Source organism: Bos indicus x Bos taurus, chromosome 25, assembly GCF_003369695.1.
Source record: "Bos indicus x Bos taurus breed Angus x Brahman F1 hybrid chromosome 25, Bos_hybrid_MaternalHap_v2.0, whole genome shotgun sequence".
Classification (NCBI taxonomy): domain Eukaryota; kingdom Metazoa; phylum Chordata; class Mammalia; order Artiodactyla; family Bovidae; genus Bos; species Bos indicus x Bos taurus.
In genome coordinates, this window is record NC_040100.1 from 22749604 (window position 1) to 22766765 (window position 17162).

General features: G+C 38.2%; 1 protein-coding gene across 1 annotated transcript in view; it reads right to left on the reverse strand.

The window, feature by feature from the left end:
- Positions 1 to 2579: 2579 nt before the first annotated feature.
- Positions 2580 to 17162, reverse strand: part of MOSMO (modulator of smoothened) — a 75886-nt gene continuing 61303 nt past the window's right edge. The window contains exons 2-3 of the mRNA XM_027527248.1: positions 8046 to 8258; positions 2580 to 3424 (exon numbers count right to left, since the gene is read on the reverse strand). Coding sequence (XP_027383049.1) covers positions 3240 to 3424; positions 8046 to 8258 — 398 coding nt within the window. The 3' untranslated portion in view covers positions 2580 to 3239. The remainder of the gene's footprint in view (positions 3425 to 8045; positions 8259 to 17162) is intronic.

Sequence of the window (17162 nt, forward strand, 5' to 3'; positions counted from 1 at the left end):
AATACCTTTTCAGGGTCTTTCCTCAAAATCAATAGATTGTATGTCACCAGGACTGTTCACTATTTTACTTAAGAGATTAAGTGAAATCACAGAACATCAAAAGGGATATCAAAGATTTAGGCAAAAGAGTAAAAATCAATGAAGTATTTTGGTCATCTAGAACATTAAAAAGAAAAAAAAAAAGGAGCCATCCTTCAGAAGCAAAACAAATGAAACAGAAAATAGGTTTATAAGAAATAGAAGAGTCAGAAAAATTACATACACACGTTAACAACATAGAACATGGATTACCTTTGGAAAGAATCATACTGAAATATTTGCTTTTAATGAATTGAAGATTTTTCATGTTTACAGATGTTTAGGCATGTTCAATAGGAGCTTCCAAAAATTTCAAACTAATTAAGTCTTGTGCAAATAAAACCTATAAATATTTTTCAGCAGATTTTACAGTGATGTTCTTAGGTATGAGAAGAATGCACACACTCTAAAAACAATGTAACAGACAAAAGTTTGACAAATGATTGCACCATTAAACAGTGTTTTATATACAGTTTACAAGATATGATTTCCTGCTATAAATTAATACTGTACTCTATAGTACTTATTATAGTGACCTTTTTAAAAGCAACTGCTGACAATTGTCTATCTTTTCACTTACAGGATTTATAGAATTTTATATGAATGAGTCCATTTCAATGTTTGGTCTGGAAGAGTACAAAGATGTGACTTCACATACTACTTGATGGGATGGTTTTCATCCTGGGTTAGAGTGCGGACTGGTTAGAGGGAGTTTCCCCCATCAGTCCTTTGCGCACTGGACCTCCAAGACAGTGATGAAATTAAAGACAAGTTTATGGTTTGTGTAATAGATACAAATAAAACCTTCAATTCTGCACTCTTATATGCGATACCACTGTAAGTGAAAGAAGTAAACAGTGGGGAAATTCTTAGCAGCTGAGAAACTTTCTCTCCCCATGCTCTTGATCCAGTTAGAAATACTTTGAGAAACTATTTACAATAAAATTCATCTTTTGGAAGAGAAAAGCTCTTGGTCATTATCATAAATTAATTTGAACCATACTTTGCTAAAAACACTTTACTTCAGTGGTATAAAAATGGCGACAACCAAAGCTTTCCTTCAAAGTGATCCACCTGACTGAGGTCCAATCAGGTCCCAATGAGAACTGCAATCCCTCCACAGCACATGTCCAGTGGTATTCTTAGAATGGACTAGACACCATGATACTTGGGGAAAATTAGTCTTCCTCAGGCATTTCCTAGAGATTTCTCTGACCCTGGGAAGGAAATGTGTGACATTCCCCCAGTACACTCAAGGAACACACCACAGTGGTGGCCCACCTCTTACCCTGACTCCTGAGTGAGCTGAAACACTGGGGTTTTCTTCTACAATCAAATACTGCTGAATTAACAGTAAGAAATATGAATGTCAAACAAGCCAGTGTGAAACACATCAGGCTCCTCCATTTCATACCTTGAATAACTGAGGAGGCAGCCCCATCTCTGAAGTAATCATTAAAAAACAAACAACAAACAAAAAAAACCAGTGCATTCATTTCCATTTGTGTGAAACAAGGGACCTACACTCTACTGAGAGGGACACTTGGGTTGCCGTTGCCATGAAAGACTCTCCTGCCCCACATTTCAAACAGGAGATTATCTATCGTGTTTATCTAGAAAAACAACTAGGCATGAAGGCATGGAAATGTGGAGAAGAGAAATACTGTATTTTAAAATGATCTGTGGGCTCAAAGGTTAGCTGCAATGTTGCTTTCAGGAAGAAATATAAAGCTGTGAGGTTAGTACAGCTCTTTAAACTAAATGCAAAAATGTTAGCTTTTAGCAAACAAGGCATAAAGCATTTAAAGAAAATATTGTATTGCTCATGTTTTTGGTAAAGGAGATTATTAATAATGCTTACAGATGAAAAGTATTAATTTTATGGCAGAGTGAAGTTAGTGTTATAAATGGCCAAAATATTGTAAATTGATCTTCCTAGTAGATTTTGAACTTATGTAAAGTTGTGTGCTTCAACATATACAATGCATTATTAATGTAACAGACCAAGCCAGTTGAAAAAGAGAACCTCTATACAACAGACAACAGTTGCCAATAATTTAAATAGTGTCAGATTCCCCAAATTATAAGATTTGACATGATCTTACCTTCTACTATCATGTACAAATAAATTAACCCTACAGAGAATTTTAGCTTAACTTAAAATTGCACCTAGAAAGGTATGGGATTATTTGTACCTATTACAAAAACCAGTTAAAATCAAGGGCTGCTACAAAGAATGAGGTAAACTGAAGACTCTCTCCACTATGCAGCCTTCAGATAAATGGCTTTTTTTTCTATTGGGTTCTAGGTTTGCACACCACAGTGTTTTGCTAGCAAAGCATTCAGAGTTCTCTTCCAGGAACTGTTTGCATGTGCGTGTATATAAATTTACACACACACATACACACACACACATATATACACACTGTATACTGCATCAGCAAAATATATATATTATATATATATTTATATAAATATAAGGAACATTTCCCCCACCCACCCACCCCCAACATGTTTCTTAGTGTTTAAATTTTTTTTTTTTGTACACAGAGAATAGGGAATTTCAGAATTTTTACATACATTTTAGCAAACAAGTTTTGATCTATTGGCTTCTTGGTGTAGTGATGCAATGGCAATCCATTCTGGTGCCAAAGACTCATACCATTACAAGGAAGCTGTGAACACTAATTTCTTAGGAGGTGAGGCCAGCCCCACATGAACATCTTTTGCATCCCTCTGGTCCGCCATGATTCATAAATACTTAGACTTTTTTCTTTTCCTCCCTCAAATGAATCATTAGACGTTAAAAATGGAACAACAGAGTACAAAGGGCCACATGCTTTTCAGTATAAAGCATTCTCCTTCACTAGGTTGCTATCACAGTGCAGACCTGACTGCCTGAATATGCTCAGGAGATTTAGTCAATATTGTCTGTATTTGGTTATGGAAAAGGCTCTCCTCATTTTTTGTTTTTAAATCCAAAGTGCATAGTGAGAACAAATCAAAGCATCTGTTTTTTTCTTTTCAGCATCAGTTTCATCTAAGCATCTTCCTACGTGAGGACTACTCAGATGCCTTGCCTCTGTCCTCCCCACCCTCCAAAAATAAAAAAATAAAATAAAATTAAAAATAATAAAAGAGTCAAGCGATTTAGACATTCATCAGCCTGGTAAACAAACTTTGCCGGCAAATAGAAGTCCTACTATTGTAAAGAAAATTGATAAGACAAAAAGTACATATGATGACCCAACTACTGTGTTGTTGGGTAATTTATAAGGTTGACCTCCGACTTCATTGATGTAAAATCCTATTGGAAATATTAGGGCAGCCATACAGAAAAGGATCACTGTAAAACAAACCAAAACATAACATTAGTAACATGGTTTGGTGATTAAGAAAACAATGAAAATTTGGCACAAAGGAAGTTTATAAGCAGGGTTGTGGATTGATGACAACATGGTCAAATCTGTTGCAACATGGACCACTTATAAAAAGGTTTGCATATACTACAGATCCTCCAAGCTTAACAATTAAATACAACAAAAGCTGGTTTAGCCTTTTACATACAGTTTTGAATACAAGCATTAAGAAAGGCCACCAAACCTACTAAGTAATTGTATATACAATTCTTGACGATTTAAAGTAGTGGCAAAGGGCTCAGTCAGACAGGGTTTAAGTTCTGGCTCTACTAGTGTAATCTTAGTCTTCTGAAATTCTGAAAATGGCTAAGTTGTAGAAGAATAAACAAAACAATTTTAAGTCCTTTGCACAGTGCCAGGTTGATATTAAGTGCTGAATAAATGTTGATTATTATCATCCTAGTATTATTTTCCCAATTCTATGCTCTTCTCAGTTGATATTAGTTATAAGGAATTGAGAAAAGGTACATACAAATATAGATATTATTTATCTTACCCAGTGTTTGGGCAGAAGTTATTCCACAGTTGGTTGTTTTAGAAACAGCGTGCTCCCCTGTGCTACCAAAGAAAATCTCTTCTTAAGAAACACAAATTACCTATAGATAGGCTGGCTCTTCCAAGAAAATATTTTGTGCTTTTTAAAGCATATTCATAGTCTTTCAACTTTCTCTGAAGGCAGAAATATTTCCTCAGCATATTGTGAAGGCAGAAATATTTCCTCAGTATATTGTGAAGGCAGATTACTGTAGAATCCCCATTACTAACTGAATGAGAAAACTTCGTGTTAAACCCATTCCCAGCAATAATGACAAAATCCTGGATAAATATACCAGTTGACACTTGTCCTAAATTGTTTGTGTTACTCAACCAACAAAATTTAATAGGAGATTTCTGAAAAGGCCAATTATAAATATATCCTGGAAGGAATAGCTCCAGAAATGTAGTAAAAGGCAACATTTTCTTAGGTAATACACTAACTTAAGAAACACACCAGCACGCTTGTTTGCTTTGCACCATTTACGTGACTATTTTATATTAAATCAACACAGAGTTTATTTTCATTTTGGGCATATGACCACACCAAATAATGTTACATAAGCATATTTAGTTTCTTTTAGATACCTACTACAAAACGAATGAAAAATTCAGGTATTAAGTACTAGATTTTTTGGCCTTTCTGTTGTATAGTTAGCAATACACAACTTTATTAGCGCTGCCAATGTCCCCTCATCAGTGTTATTTGTCACCAACCTTTAATGGTTCTTGTATCTTAATATCGGAGAAGGCAATGGCACCCCACTCCAGTACTCTTGCCTGGAAAATCCCATGGACGGAGGAGCCTGGTAGGCTGCAGTCCATGGGGTCGTTGGGAGTTGGACACGACTGAGCGACTTCACTTTTTAATATGGTTTGATAAGTAAAATGAAACCACAATCTAAATAGCTATAGACAATCTAATAAAAGCAATGGGAAGACATTATTGTCTTAAAAACAATTTGTTCTTTAATATAGATTAATCTAACCTCAGGAAACACTAAAATAATTTATAAGTGCTTCAGACATATGCAGATGTTACTCTTGTTCATTCTGTTAACTGATGTGCCAACTTAATTCCTATCCTTTACTATTTTCTACTGTAAAATAAAAATCTATCTTTTATAGTAATCATTTACCACTTAATGACTATATTTAAAGCAGGGTTTAATATTTTACAAGTGTTAAATATTTTCCAAATTGGTTAGGAACAGCTTAATCAAATTTCTAGGAAGCAATGAACCCCTGATGGTATCCAACAGTGATTTCTAATCCAAGGAATCAAGTTATCTATACTTCCTGAGGAGTTTTTAATGCTGGTGGATAAGATTCTTTTAAGCTCTTGAGATCTGAGAAGTTACTTCAGATCTTAAGTACTGTTAATGCTGAAAATATCTATCAACTTTTGACAATTAAGTTCTGGGTCCTAAAAAAAAGTCTGTAAAGACGTAACTTCATATCCTGTATGGCATCGATTTCTTGGTGGTGAGAGCCAGATATCAGGTGTACTGGCAGACAAGTAAAGTAAGGTGGCGAAAGCAAGGACAAGAGTCAGACTTGAAGAAAAAGACACGTCTTTTTGTCACTCTTGCTGCCACAGGTGAGTCCCTCATGTGCGGCTCTCCTTTGAGCACTTCCTCTGTGTAAACCCATTAGAAAATTAAGTTAGTTTATATTCTTAACAAAACTACCGAGAAGTACATTTTCAAAGGCTGAATGGCAACACTAGGGGGAGTCCAACCCCCTCTTCTGACTGCCACCCCAGCAGACTAGCTGGGGTAAAAAAACAATGCATTTAAGGAAGAGAAAGGCTCTATGCTTCCTTAGATGACATCAACCCTAAGATACACTGTTGAACCAAAAAACCAAGACACAGAATAGTATAAATAGAATAAATATGTATTTATAGAACACTCACACATATACATATATGTTTCTACACATAGAACACCTCTGGTAGGAAACCCCAGGAACTGGTGAGAATGGTTGCTTCCAGGAAGGGAGTCGTGGATAACTGGGCAACAGGCCATAAATGAGATTTACTTTTCACTTGGTAACCCTTTCACAGGCTCTGAATTATATATCATACACATATTTTAAGAAGTTAAATTATTTAACCTGAAAAATAAAGGAAAAAATCCTATATTTCAAGGTAGTACATTTAAATACATATGTAAATATTCTCTCTTGAAGAGGAATGGAAAACAAGATAATCAAAGTTCTTTGCTTTTATTGAGTCACAGAATCAATGGCTCATGTGAGTAACTTGGTGCTTTTCTTTGACTCATACTACATTGCTAACTTACATTTTAGATTTTTGATATTCAGAGCATGGAAAGTGAAACTGTTAGTCACTCAGCCGTGTCTGACTCTCTGTGACCCCAAGGACTGTAGCCTCTGTCCATGGAATTTTCCAGGCAAGAATACTGGAGTGGGTCGCCATTTCCTTCCCCAGGGGATCTTCCCAATCCAGGGACTGACCCCAAGTCTCCTGCATTACAGGCAGATTCTTTACTGTCTGAGCCATCAAGGAATATGCACTCCCAAATTTTAACTAAATCCTTCTGGATGTTATTTAACTCCTAAAGAGTGAATTCTATCTGGATAAGTAACTATATCTGTAAGTAAAGATTCTCTTTAAATTCCTCATCAGTACCCTTTAATTTAGTAGCCCCATCTTTGTAACTGCCTCTAGACCCTACTATTTAGAAAACTGTCTCAGGCGGTCTGACCTCAAACAAGATCATCAACTTGTTTTACATTTCTTAACAAGGTTGAAGAAGCATTTTTATGTCAACTGCAACTTGATCTAGATTTTAAAATTAAGGGAGAAATAGAGATGAAAATAAAACAATAGATCTGGAAATGTATACATTCTCTAAAGAGAAAGAGCTTCATAGAGAGATAGGGAGAAAAAAAGACTCATGAACGAATATCCCTATCCTATGATCTTTAAGAATAAATTGAGTTGTAACATTAATAGGAATATATGGGATTATGCCTGCCCCTATAAATTCTACATGACAATATCAAGGCAAAGTAAGCTGTACTATAATATTTATTTTTTAAAAAATCTTAAGAAAACCTGAGATGATTATAAGATATTGAATTAGAAACTAAATCCTGTATTATTTGGCATAGGTATAGTTATGTTGTTCTTTAATGCAGAGTTTCTTAACAGGCCCTATTGGCATCCGGGGCCAGATAAGTCTTTGTTGTGGGGCTATTCTGTGCATCTGTACCCTTCTTAGCAGCATCCTTGGACTCTGCTCACTACGCGCCAGTAGCATCCCCTTAGTTGGGACAATCTAAAATGTTTACAGACTTTGACAAATGTCCCCTGGGGGATAAAACTGCTTTAGAAAGAAGAAAGCAAAATTACAGGAATCTTTCCTTTGTGCATTTTTGTTGCTTTTAGCTTGGGAAAAGCCTGTGTTGTGTTTTGAAATTAAACCAATTTTGCAAAGTACAAGAGAATGTGTAATATATGTATCATACCCTTGGGCATAGCTTAATGGCGTAAGAAATGTTGAGAAACAATTGTTAGATAGCTAAATGTGTTGATTTTTCAATGATCACGCAACAACTTACAGTAGAAACTCAAATCAATGATATTAAAAAGCAAATCACCACCTTAAACTAATTTATATTTCTGTATATATTTTTCTAGATTTATCTTTATTTGACAGAAGATTCCAATACCTTTAAGAAGAGGAAAAGACTCAGGTTAGTGGTAGCTCTGAGTCACAGGCCTGGAAAACTTATGTCACAGTGTGAGCAAAAATAAAATTCATTAAAATAGCACTTTATTCAAAGCAATTAAGGTCTGGATGTCCTGGTCTTGTGGTGAGAATTCTGAAGAGCTGATGGGACTGCGTGGAGTCTATCTGATGGCCGTACACAAATGGTGCTCTTTGATGATTAGAGAGTCCTTATTACTGAGACTTGAATATCTTCATAAAAATACCAGTGTGAGTGCCTTCTAGACAAATTTACTTAGCACAGGTTACTTACTTCCAGTGAATGCTATCCATCGAGCATATTTTGTGGCTTCTCTTCGCCAGTGGGAAGCCACCAACAAACCACAAGTGACAGTCAATGAAATGATTCCCATGATGATAAAAAACAGTGTGGTGACCCACTCTGGGGGAAGCCGAGGTGGGATGCATGTCCGGTCTCGTCCATGGATTGTTTGACACTGTCGCACAAGGCCCACAGTGAGTGCTCCTGGGGAGAGGCAAAACATAGGAATATGTCAGTGGGTTTGGCACACCCAGGGAACAGTCCCTACCAACACCCCTTAAATCTTATTTCTCTCTGAGTGGGTCATCCCAGCACTTAATTCCACTGGGTCCTACTCTGCAGCATTATGCTGTAGTCTGCTACGTAGAAACATTTCGTTTAACATGCAAAGTAAACTTAAACAAACCCCACAAGTCATAGAAGGCAATCATTCAGTCATTTTTTACTTTTCTGGGTGCTTGAGTCAAGCACTGTTCTAGGCTCCAGGGAAATAAGTGAACAAGAGAGATGAGGTTCCTGCTCTCGCTGGGCTTATCATTCTAACAGAAGGAATTGAAACTTTTCTATTTCCAGATCTAGGTCTCACCGTATATTGTTCTGGCTGAGAAGAAACACACTTTTAAAAAAATTAAAGGCAAACTTGAAGTATTTCTAAGTGTAATATGTAGATAAAATTAAATAATGGATAAAATGCTAGAACCAATATTATTTTATTAAATGTAAAAGGTCTAAGAATATTACAATATAAGCATTTTTCCATGAAATTCAAGAAAATGCTAGAAAAACTAGTAAGTTCACCCTGTTTGGTAAGTTCAACAATTTTTGTACAATGTGAAAGTGCTCACATTGCTAAATCATTACTAGCATGCTTCAGCAAAAAAGCATAGAGGCATCAGTGCTAACTTTTAAAGCACCTCTCTCTCATTTAAATAAATGAAAGCGTTTTTTGTATAACATTAAGTGCTATTTTTAAACAAACATGTTTTCATGTCAAACCCAAGGAACCCCTCTATCAAATTTGGGGTAAATTAATTTATAGAAATCTAGACAAGGAAGATGAAAAAGTAACTATTTTATCCTTTTCTCCACTAAGAAGAACAATTAAAATGTTACTTCTGAGTAAAACTTGCTTGCTTCTCCCTTTTAAGAGCAACTGCAAATGGGAAAACAGCTGCCAAAAATACAAGAAATTTCTGGAGCCACTGAAAACATAATAGATTTCTGCATCTTTTGTTGGTCTTATTTTCTCACTATGAACAAGAGCTACAACAAAAAGACAGTAACCTCAAAATCACAGCATGTGCCATGAACAAGTTCCTTTGTGAGGCATTTTGGGGAGCTGCCCTTAGTGGGAGCAGACAGACCAGGGCTGGAGCTGTATATATACGTGCATATGTGGGGCTGTTGGTCGGGTGCTGCTTTCCTGCAAGTTGCCTTTGCCATTAGTACATTTTTAGAAATAATCAATGCGTTCAAAGAAAACAAAGAAAAAAAACAGCTCTGCTCTCAAAATTGAGTTGGGGTCTTTTTTTTCCTCTAAGGCTAACTTTGTAACTTTTCAAGAGTGGAAGACAATAACTCAAATAAGCTGGACTTTTTCTCTCAAATCATCTGGTAATTAGGTGCTTCTTGTGATCTCCGAAGAGGTGCAAAAAGAGTTATAATTATGGGATCATCTCCAGCAAGGTGGAGGAGGTGAGGGGGGAGAGGGGCAGAAAGTTGAGCAAGCCTTCACAGTAATGCCACGTTATCCGCCTTCTATAGCCGCTGTTTGGAGTGGAGTGAGTTCATAGGCTCAGTTCAAAGTTTCCGACAATCACTAACCCCCCAGATCACGGATTGAACCTGTGTCTCCTGCTCTGGCAGGCAGACGGATTCTTTACCACTGAGCCACCAGGGGAAGCCCAACCTTTTTAGTATCTGGTAATTGCTTGAGACCAGAAAAGGTGCGACAACAGGGGTGAGGAGGTAGCAGAGAGTTGTGTAATTGTTCTTAAAATGAAACACTATAAAGTTTTCTTGAAAAGGAAACTTGGGGGAGAGAGTGTGTCTTATTATGACAAGCCATTTTATAGTAATTTGGGAAATAAAGCATTCACAGCAGTGCTCAAGCACTTCTATCAGGAAACCATTCCTGATCACTCAGCAAAAAACTTCTAACAAATTACCCTCTGTAGTCACTATTTCATTTATAAAAGCTCTAATTACTGTGAGAATAGACAACAGGCAATAAAAGACCCTCTGGAAAAATTCAATATTATGGATTCTGATTACAGTAACAACTTTCTTCACGACTTAAATATCAGTACAAAGACACTTTCATCAGTAACTCTAAACAGCCAGCACAGTGAAATTTAAATTTGAGAATTATTCTTTGCTGGTAAATATTTGAGGCTGTAGGTTCAATACATCTCTCCTTCAAAATATTTCAGAGTATCCTTTTATTGCCCCTCTTACTTTCCATTTATGGGCATGGCAAAGAGGACTCAAATTTAATTTTCTGTGCCTGTAGATTGTTACGCTTTCTGAGTAGGACTGCTTTTTCCTCCTCTCCTGAGAGGCACACCACACCAAATGAATACAAAGATAATAAGTAAGAAAATGAAAATTATAGCTATCAGTTTAGTTCAGTTGCTCAGTCGTGTGCGACTCTTTGTGACTCCATGGACTGCAGCATGCTAGGCTTCCCTGTCCATCACCAACTCCCAGAGCTTGCTCAAACTCATGACCATCGAGTCCATTGAGATAGCTATACTTCCTAGAAATCAAATGGAGATAACCTGACAGATGTTCAGCTTTGAAAGAGGAGTTATGCTCCTATATTTACAAAAGGCCTTATCACTACAAATCAAGACCTAATATTCAACAGCTACATTCTGAAAGAAAAGAAAGCTAATACTAACAGGAAGGTATACTGTATATAAGAAAATCAACTCACAAATATTTTATTGAATGTCTTTTACATGCCCACATTTCTGTAGTGGTTTGAGATTACAAAACTAATACTCTGCCACACTTTCAGTTAAAATAGATTTTTCCTTAAATTATGCAAGCGTTAGTGCAAACAGTGGTGGGTCAACATTGTTGCTAATATTCATTTTCCTAAGACTCTAGGGCAATATAATTTATATCAGAGTTACATATTTTCCATAAGCTGTCTGGATGTAGGGAACTGCAAGGGTAATTGTGCTGCTATTGTTGAATGTTGTAAATTCAGGTACTCTGAATACCCGAACTTTCACCAGGTCTTTAAATTTCATCTTTTACCTCAAAGTATTATCTCCTACCTGCAGATTCAAATCCACCACTCACACTGACTAGCCAAGATCCTTTACATCCTCCAAACTCTCTGAACACACTTATAGACTATATCACATAATTGTGCACTTGATTTTTTAAAAATAACTTTTATTTATCTATTATTTTTGGCTTTGCTGGGTCTTCATTCCTGTGTGGGCCTTTCTCTAGATGCGGTGTGTAGGCTCATCATTGTGGTGGCTTCAGGGCACGCAGGCTTCAGTAGTTGTGGGCACGAAGGCTTCAGTAGTTGTGGGCACACAGGCTTCAGCAGTTGGCTTCAGTAGCTGCGGGCACGCAGGCTTCAGCAGTTGTGGCTCCTGGGCTCTAGAGCACAGGCGCAATAGTTATGGTGCATGGGCTTAGTTGCTCCGTGGCATGTGAATATTCCCAGATCAGGGATCGAACCTGTGTCTCCTGCATTAGCAGGATTCTTTATCAGTGAGCCACCAGGGAAGCCCCATGCACTTGATTTTAAGGTAGCTTCTTTTAGACCCAAACAGAAAATGAGGGAACTGAACGTTTTACTTCACTGAAAGCCCTCAGAATGGCCTGCGGCAGTGGGCACAAAGCAGGAATTAACAAACATTTGGTGAAATTAAAAAATAAATTTAAAAATCATATTGCATTAATTAAATTTTCTATAGAACTCAGTGTGATTTCTTGAAGCACACTAAATTAAGCATACACTTAGCCATTCACTAATTTTTTGCTTTATCCAACAGGTCTTCTGTTTCTTGAAGGGGTCTGTAATTCCATTTCCCAAACAGCCAATCCATCTTTACTCTGCAGCTGTTTCCTAGGTAACCAGTCTAGCCAAATAAAAGACTTGCACACAACAGGAAAAAGGAAATCAACCAGGAACTACAGCATGCCATATGCCTCTTAGTATCTCACTGGTGTATCAAAACACAGAAAAAGAAGTCATAATTTCCTGTTAAGTGGGGAATCTTAACTGAGGAGGCTTTTGACACCCATCATCTATGGATCCAAACACTACTGAAATGATTTAACACAGCCAGTTTGAGCACGTCTGTTGCTACAACGAGGATGATTACAAGGCACGTCATCACCACGTGTAAAAGCTGTGTTACAGAAAATCTGAAACACAGGAGTTGTAAAGCACTAAGGCACACATACCCACCAATCCGTCAGAGCAAATCGGGTACAGTAACCGTTCAATAAACTGGCCACAGATTGGGTTTTCCAATATAGGTTTGAATTTGAACAAAACGGTGAAGTTATTTAACGTTTGCTATTGCCCTCTTCACCCACTCCAGTGTTCTTGCCTGGAGAATCCCAGGGACGGCGGAGCCTGGTGGGCTGCTGTCTATAGGGTCGCACAGAGACACGACTGAAGCGACTTAGCAAGCAGCAGCAGCACCATTGTCCTCTTCCATCTTCCCCTTGAATTTTCTTTCTACAAGTGTTCTCTTCATCTCATGGAGCTCTCTTTGTTAGTGAAAGGAACTGGCCCACCCAATCGCTACCACTGATGTGGATCTCTTACTCTACTTTCTCTCTGGGGATATAAACATCTGATCTTGGCAAGCTAGCCTACTAGTAACGTAATGGTCTTAATGATTGATAAAGGTTTAATATATTGCCCTTTTCAAGAGCATCTGTTTAAGTAAGGGACAATATTCCAACCAAACTGAAACTTAGTTTTATGTTTTAGTGACAGGTTGGTTGAGGAAATTTAGGAGAATCTGGAGGCAGGTGAGAAGAAGCCTGGCAGCCCGATGTGGGCAGTGATATACACCTTCTTGTGTAAGTCATACCCTGGCAGCTCATACTTTAAATGAGTAGGGACACAAGCACAGAAAATGATAGTCCACAGGTAACTTAAAAACTTCACATATTTAATTTTTTCCTCCAGAAGCACTGCTAGTGATGATTATTTTTTTATTAGCTGTGATTTCTGGGTTCTACCTTAAGAAGTTGTTTACTTGCAAAGTTGGGTCTGACTCTTTGCGGCCCCATGGACTGTAGCCTGCCAGGCAAGAATACTGGAGAGGGTTGCCATTCCCTTCTCTAGGGGTTCTTCCCAACCCAGGGATTGAACCTGCATCTCCTGCATTGGTAGGCCAGTTCTTTACCATTTGAGCCACCTGGGAAGCCCACTTTTAGAGGTGGGTACTTATAAATAGTGAACTGGCCAAAAAGGGTGAACAGGTAAAACGAGGAATCTAATGAACCATACAATGGCAGTGTCTGAAAACCCTAGTGACATAACACTTAGGTTTATTAGGCCAGTCACCAGTGTCTGCTTTAGTAACAGTGTCCCTTCCTGTTACTTCCACCTGTTCTTATATCTCCCTGGCACTTTCTGCTATTTTCTTGGCATCCATCACTCTCCTACCATCTTCACTTCTTCCCTTATCCAGCCTAGAGTCCTTGATCCATCATATTACCACCTTTCTATCCTTTCACTGTACCCACCTGGCAAAAACCATAACCCTGATTCAATCTAAGTTTTGCCCTTGCACTTACCTCCAGGATGCTGATGCTCAGAGCAGAGGGGTGACACTAAGTTCCTATTGAGAAACCATCACTATCTCAGGGCCATTATTATCCAGAAACAAATTAGATGTCCCTAACTCACCACTTCCCCATTCTCTCCTGTGCCCATTTCAAGTCCACTGCACACTATATGAGAACGATCCACACCCCCGCCCCCCCATTACTTCAGTAGATGCCTTGGTCTGTTACTTTTCAGAAAAGATAGGGGCCGTCATACAGCAACTCCTTAACTGTTCACCATGAGAACTTACGAATTTATCTGTGTATACTTGTTCTTTCATCTTATTCATCTTTCTACCTTTGTTTTGGATCCTATTCCCTCTTACTTTCTCTGGGAGCTTGCCTAACATTATTTTCTTTCTTTTCTGGACTGCAAAAGTCTCCCCTATTTTTTTTTTAAGACCTGTTTACTTCTTACTTTTTGGCTGCACCACCTGGTGTGTGGGATCCTAATTCCCTGACCAGGGATGAAACCCATGCCCCTTGAATTAGACATGGAGAGTATTAACTACTGGAAAGCCAGGAAAGCCCCCCAAGTCTCCCCTATTATAAAACAAGAACACCCCATCATGTCAAGTCATCCTCTGGTCTCAACATGCCTGTGTTTCTGTCTGCTCTGCCTAGCATCCTTTGTCCCCGAGCCTGGTCAAGAGTTCCTATCTCCACTTCCCTGAGTCTTATTCACCCTTTAATCTACTGTAGCTTGGCTTTTACCCCAACCACCCCCTGGCACAGCTCTTGCCAGGTTCATCATTCATTCCACTCTGCTGACTTTGATGGATATTTCTAAGTCTTTTCTCAATATTTTAGCAGCATCTGATATAACTTCATTTCCTCTGGTTTTAGTGACTCCGTATTCTATTTATTTTCCTCTGGCCTCTCTGGTTTGTCTTTCTTTTTTTCCACAGGCACTTTGTTCTCGGCCACGGTGTTTCTTAGGGATCTTTGTTGGACTTGTCTTCTATACACGGTTTCTTCGATTAAGTCCAAGTGGCTTACAAAAGTCTGGATGATATTGCTTCTTTTTTCCCATTTTTTCATATTTGGTGCTCAAGTTCTTAAGTTAATTCTTAAATCATCTCTAACAAGCATGAGCACACCAGGCTTTCATATATGCGTTCCCTCTGCTTAAACTACTCTTTCAAACGGTTAGTACCTACAATTCCAAATCCCAGTCACAGTTTAAAAGTCACCTCTGGCAAGTCTTCCTCGACAAGCTCTTACACTCCCATTCTGGGCGGATCGCTCCTCTATGCTTCCATGCCCCCAATCATAGCATTATAACTGTCTCTTTATTGAACTTGAGGGAAATCCTAAATTTATAGCCAGGAGGTGAGAAATGCCCCCTCACCCCAAACTTGTGGCAGTGTCTGAACTAGAGGCAATCTTGTGGAAGACAGAGCCCTTAATCTGTGGGATCTGTGCTAACTCTAGGTGGCTACTGTCAGAATTGAAGTGTATTAGTGTACCCAGGAGTTAGAATACATACATTTACACAAAAACTTGTATATGAATGTCCAAAGCATTATTCAGAATAACAAGGAAAGTGGAAACAACCCAAATGTCCATCAAATGATAAACAAAATCCATAGAATATTATTCAAAAAAATTTTTAAAAAGTACTAACACAAGCTACATGTATAAACCCTATGTTAAGTTTACAAAAAAGCCAGACACAAAAGGCTATATGGCGTATTATTTCATGTATATGAAATATAACAAATAGGTAAATCCACAGAGACAGAGATTAGTTGCTGCCAGGGGCTAAGGGAGGAGGAATTGGGAAGTTCGGGGTTTCTTTTTCCTGGGCTGATGCAAATACTCTGGAACTAGATATTGGCAATGATTGCACAGCATTATGGATATACTAAAAATCACTGAATTGTACACTTAAAAATGATGGATTTTATCTCAGACAAAACCCAACAGATTAGATTTACCAACTTAATTTCAATAGTATACCAAAATTTTTGCCCCAATATCCCTCTATTATCTCCCTTTCTTTTGTACTTATTACCATGTAAATTACATCTTTATATACTGTAAGCCCATCAACACAGTTTTATAATTATTACCCTATTTTAAAGAGAAAAAGAGGACTTCCCTGGTAGCTCAGTGGTAAAAGAATCTGCCTGCCAATGCAGGGGACACGGGTTTAATCCCTGGTCCAGGAAGATCCCACATGCTGCAGAGCAACCTCGCTTGTGCACCACAACTACTGAAGCCCAAGCGCCTAGAGCCTGTGCTACACAAGAGAAGCAGCTGCAACGCAAAGCCTGCGCACTGCGCCTGGGGAACAGTCCCCCGCGTGCTGCAACTGAAGAAGGCCCACACAAAGCAGTGAAGACCCAGCACAGCCTAAACAAATAAATGAACCTTTTAAAGAGGAAAGGATTACTCACAAAAAGACATTTATACTGACTTTTATATTCACCTCTGTAGTTACTTTTACTGGTGGATTTCTTCAAGTGGATCCAAAACAGTGCCTCATGCCCTTTTATTTCAATTTGAAGAAAACTCCCCTCAGTATTTCTTACAGGACAAGTCTGTCTATGATGAATTTTCTCAGTTTTTGTTTTTTTAGAATACCTTGATTTCTCTTTTGTTTCTGAAGGATAGTTTTGCAGAATTTTTAGTTGACAGTCTGTTTCTTGCAGCATTTTGAATGTGTCATCCCACTGGTCTCTGGCCTCATGGTTTCTGATGAGAAGTCAGTTGCTAATGGTTTTGAGGATCCCTTGAACATGAGGATTCACTTTTCCCCTGCTGTTTTCAAGATGCTCTTCATGTCTTTGGACTGTATGACTATGATGTAGCTAGGTGTGAATTACTTTGAGTCTATCCTGCTTGGAATTTGTTGAGGTTCTTCAATGTGGAGATTAAAGTTTTTCATTAAACCTGGAGAGACTTTGGTCATTATTTCTTCAAATATTCTTTAAGCCCCTTCTCTGTTCCCCTTCTGAGACCTGTCATGTGTGTGCTAGAATACAGTATTCCCCCCTTAACCACAGTTTTGCTTTCCAGTTTGTTACCTGCAGTTGACCGCAGTCAAAAAATATTAAACGGAAAATTCTAGAAGTAAACAATTCTAAACTAAATAAAATTGTTCAAATTTTTGGGGGTCACAAAGAGTCAGACACGACTGAGTGACTGAAAAACAAAATGAAATAAACAATTAGTTTTAAATTGTGAGCTGTTTTGAGTAGCATGATGAAATCTCATAGGACGTGCTCTGGCCCACCTAGGACATGAATCATCCCGTTGTCCAGTGGGCGCACGCTGTATGGG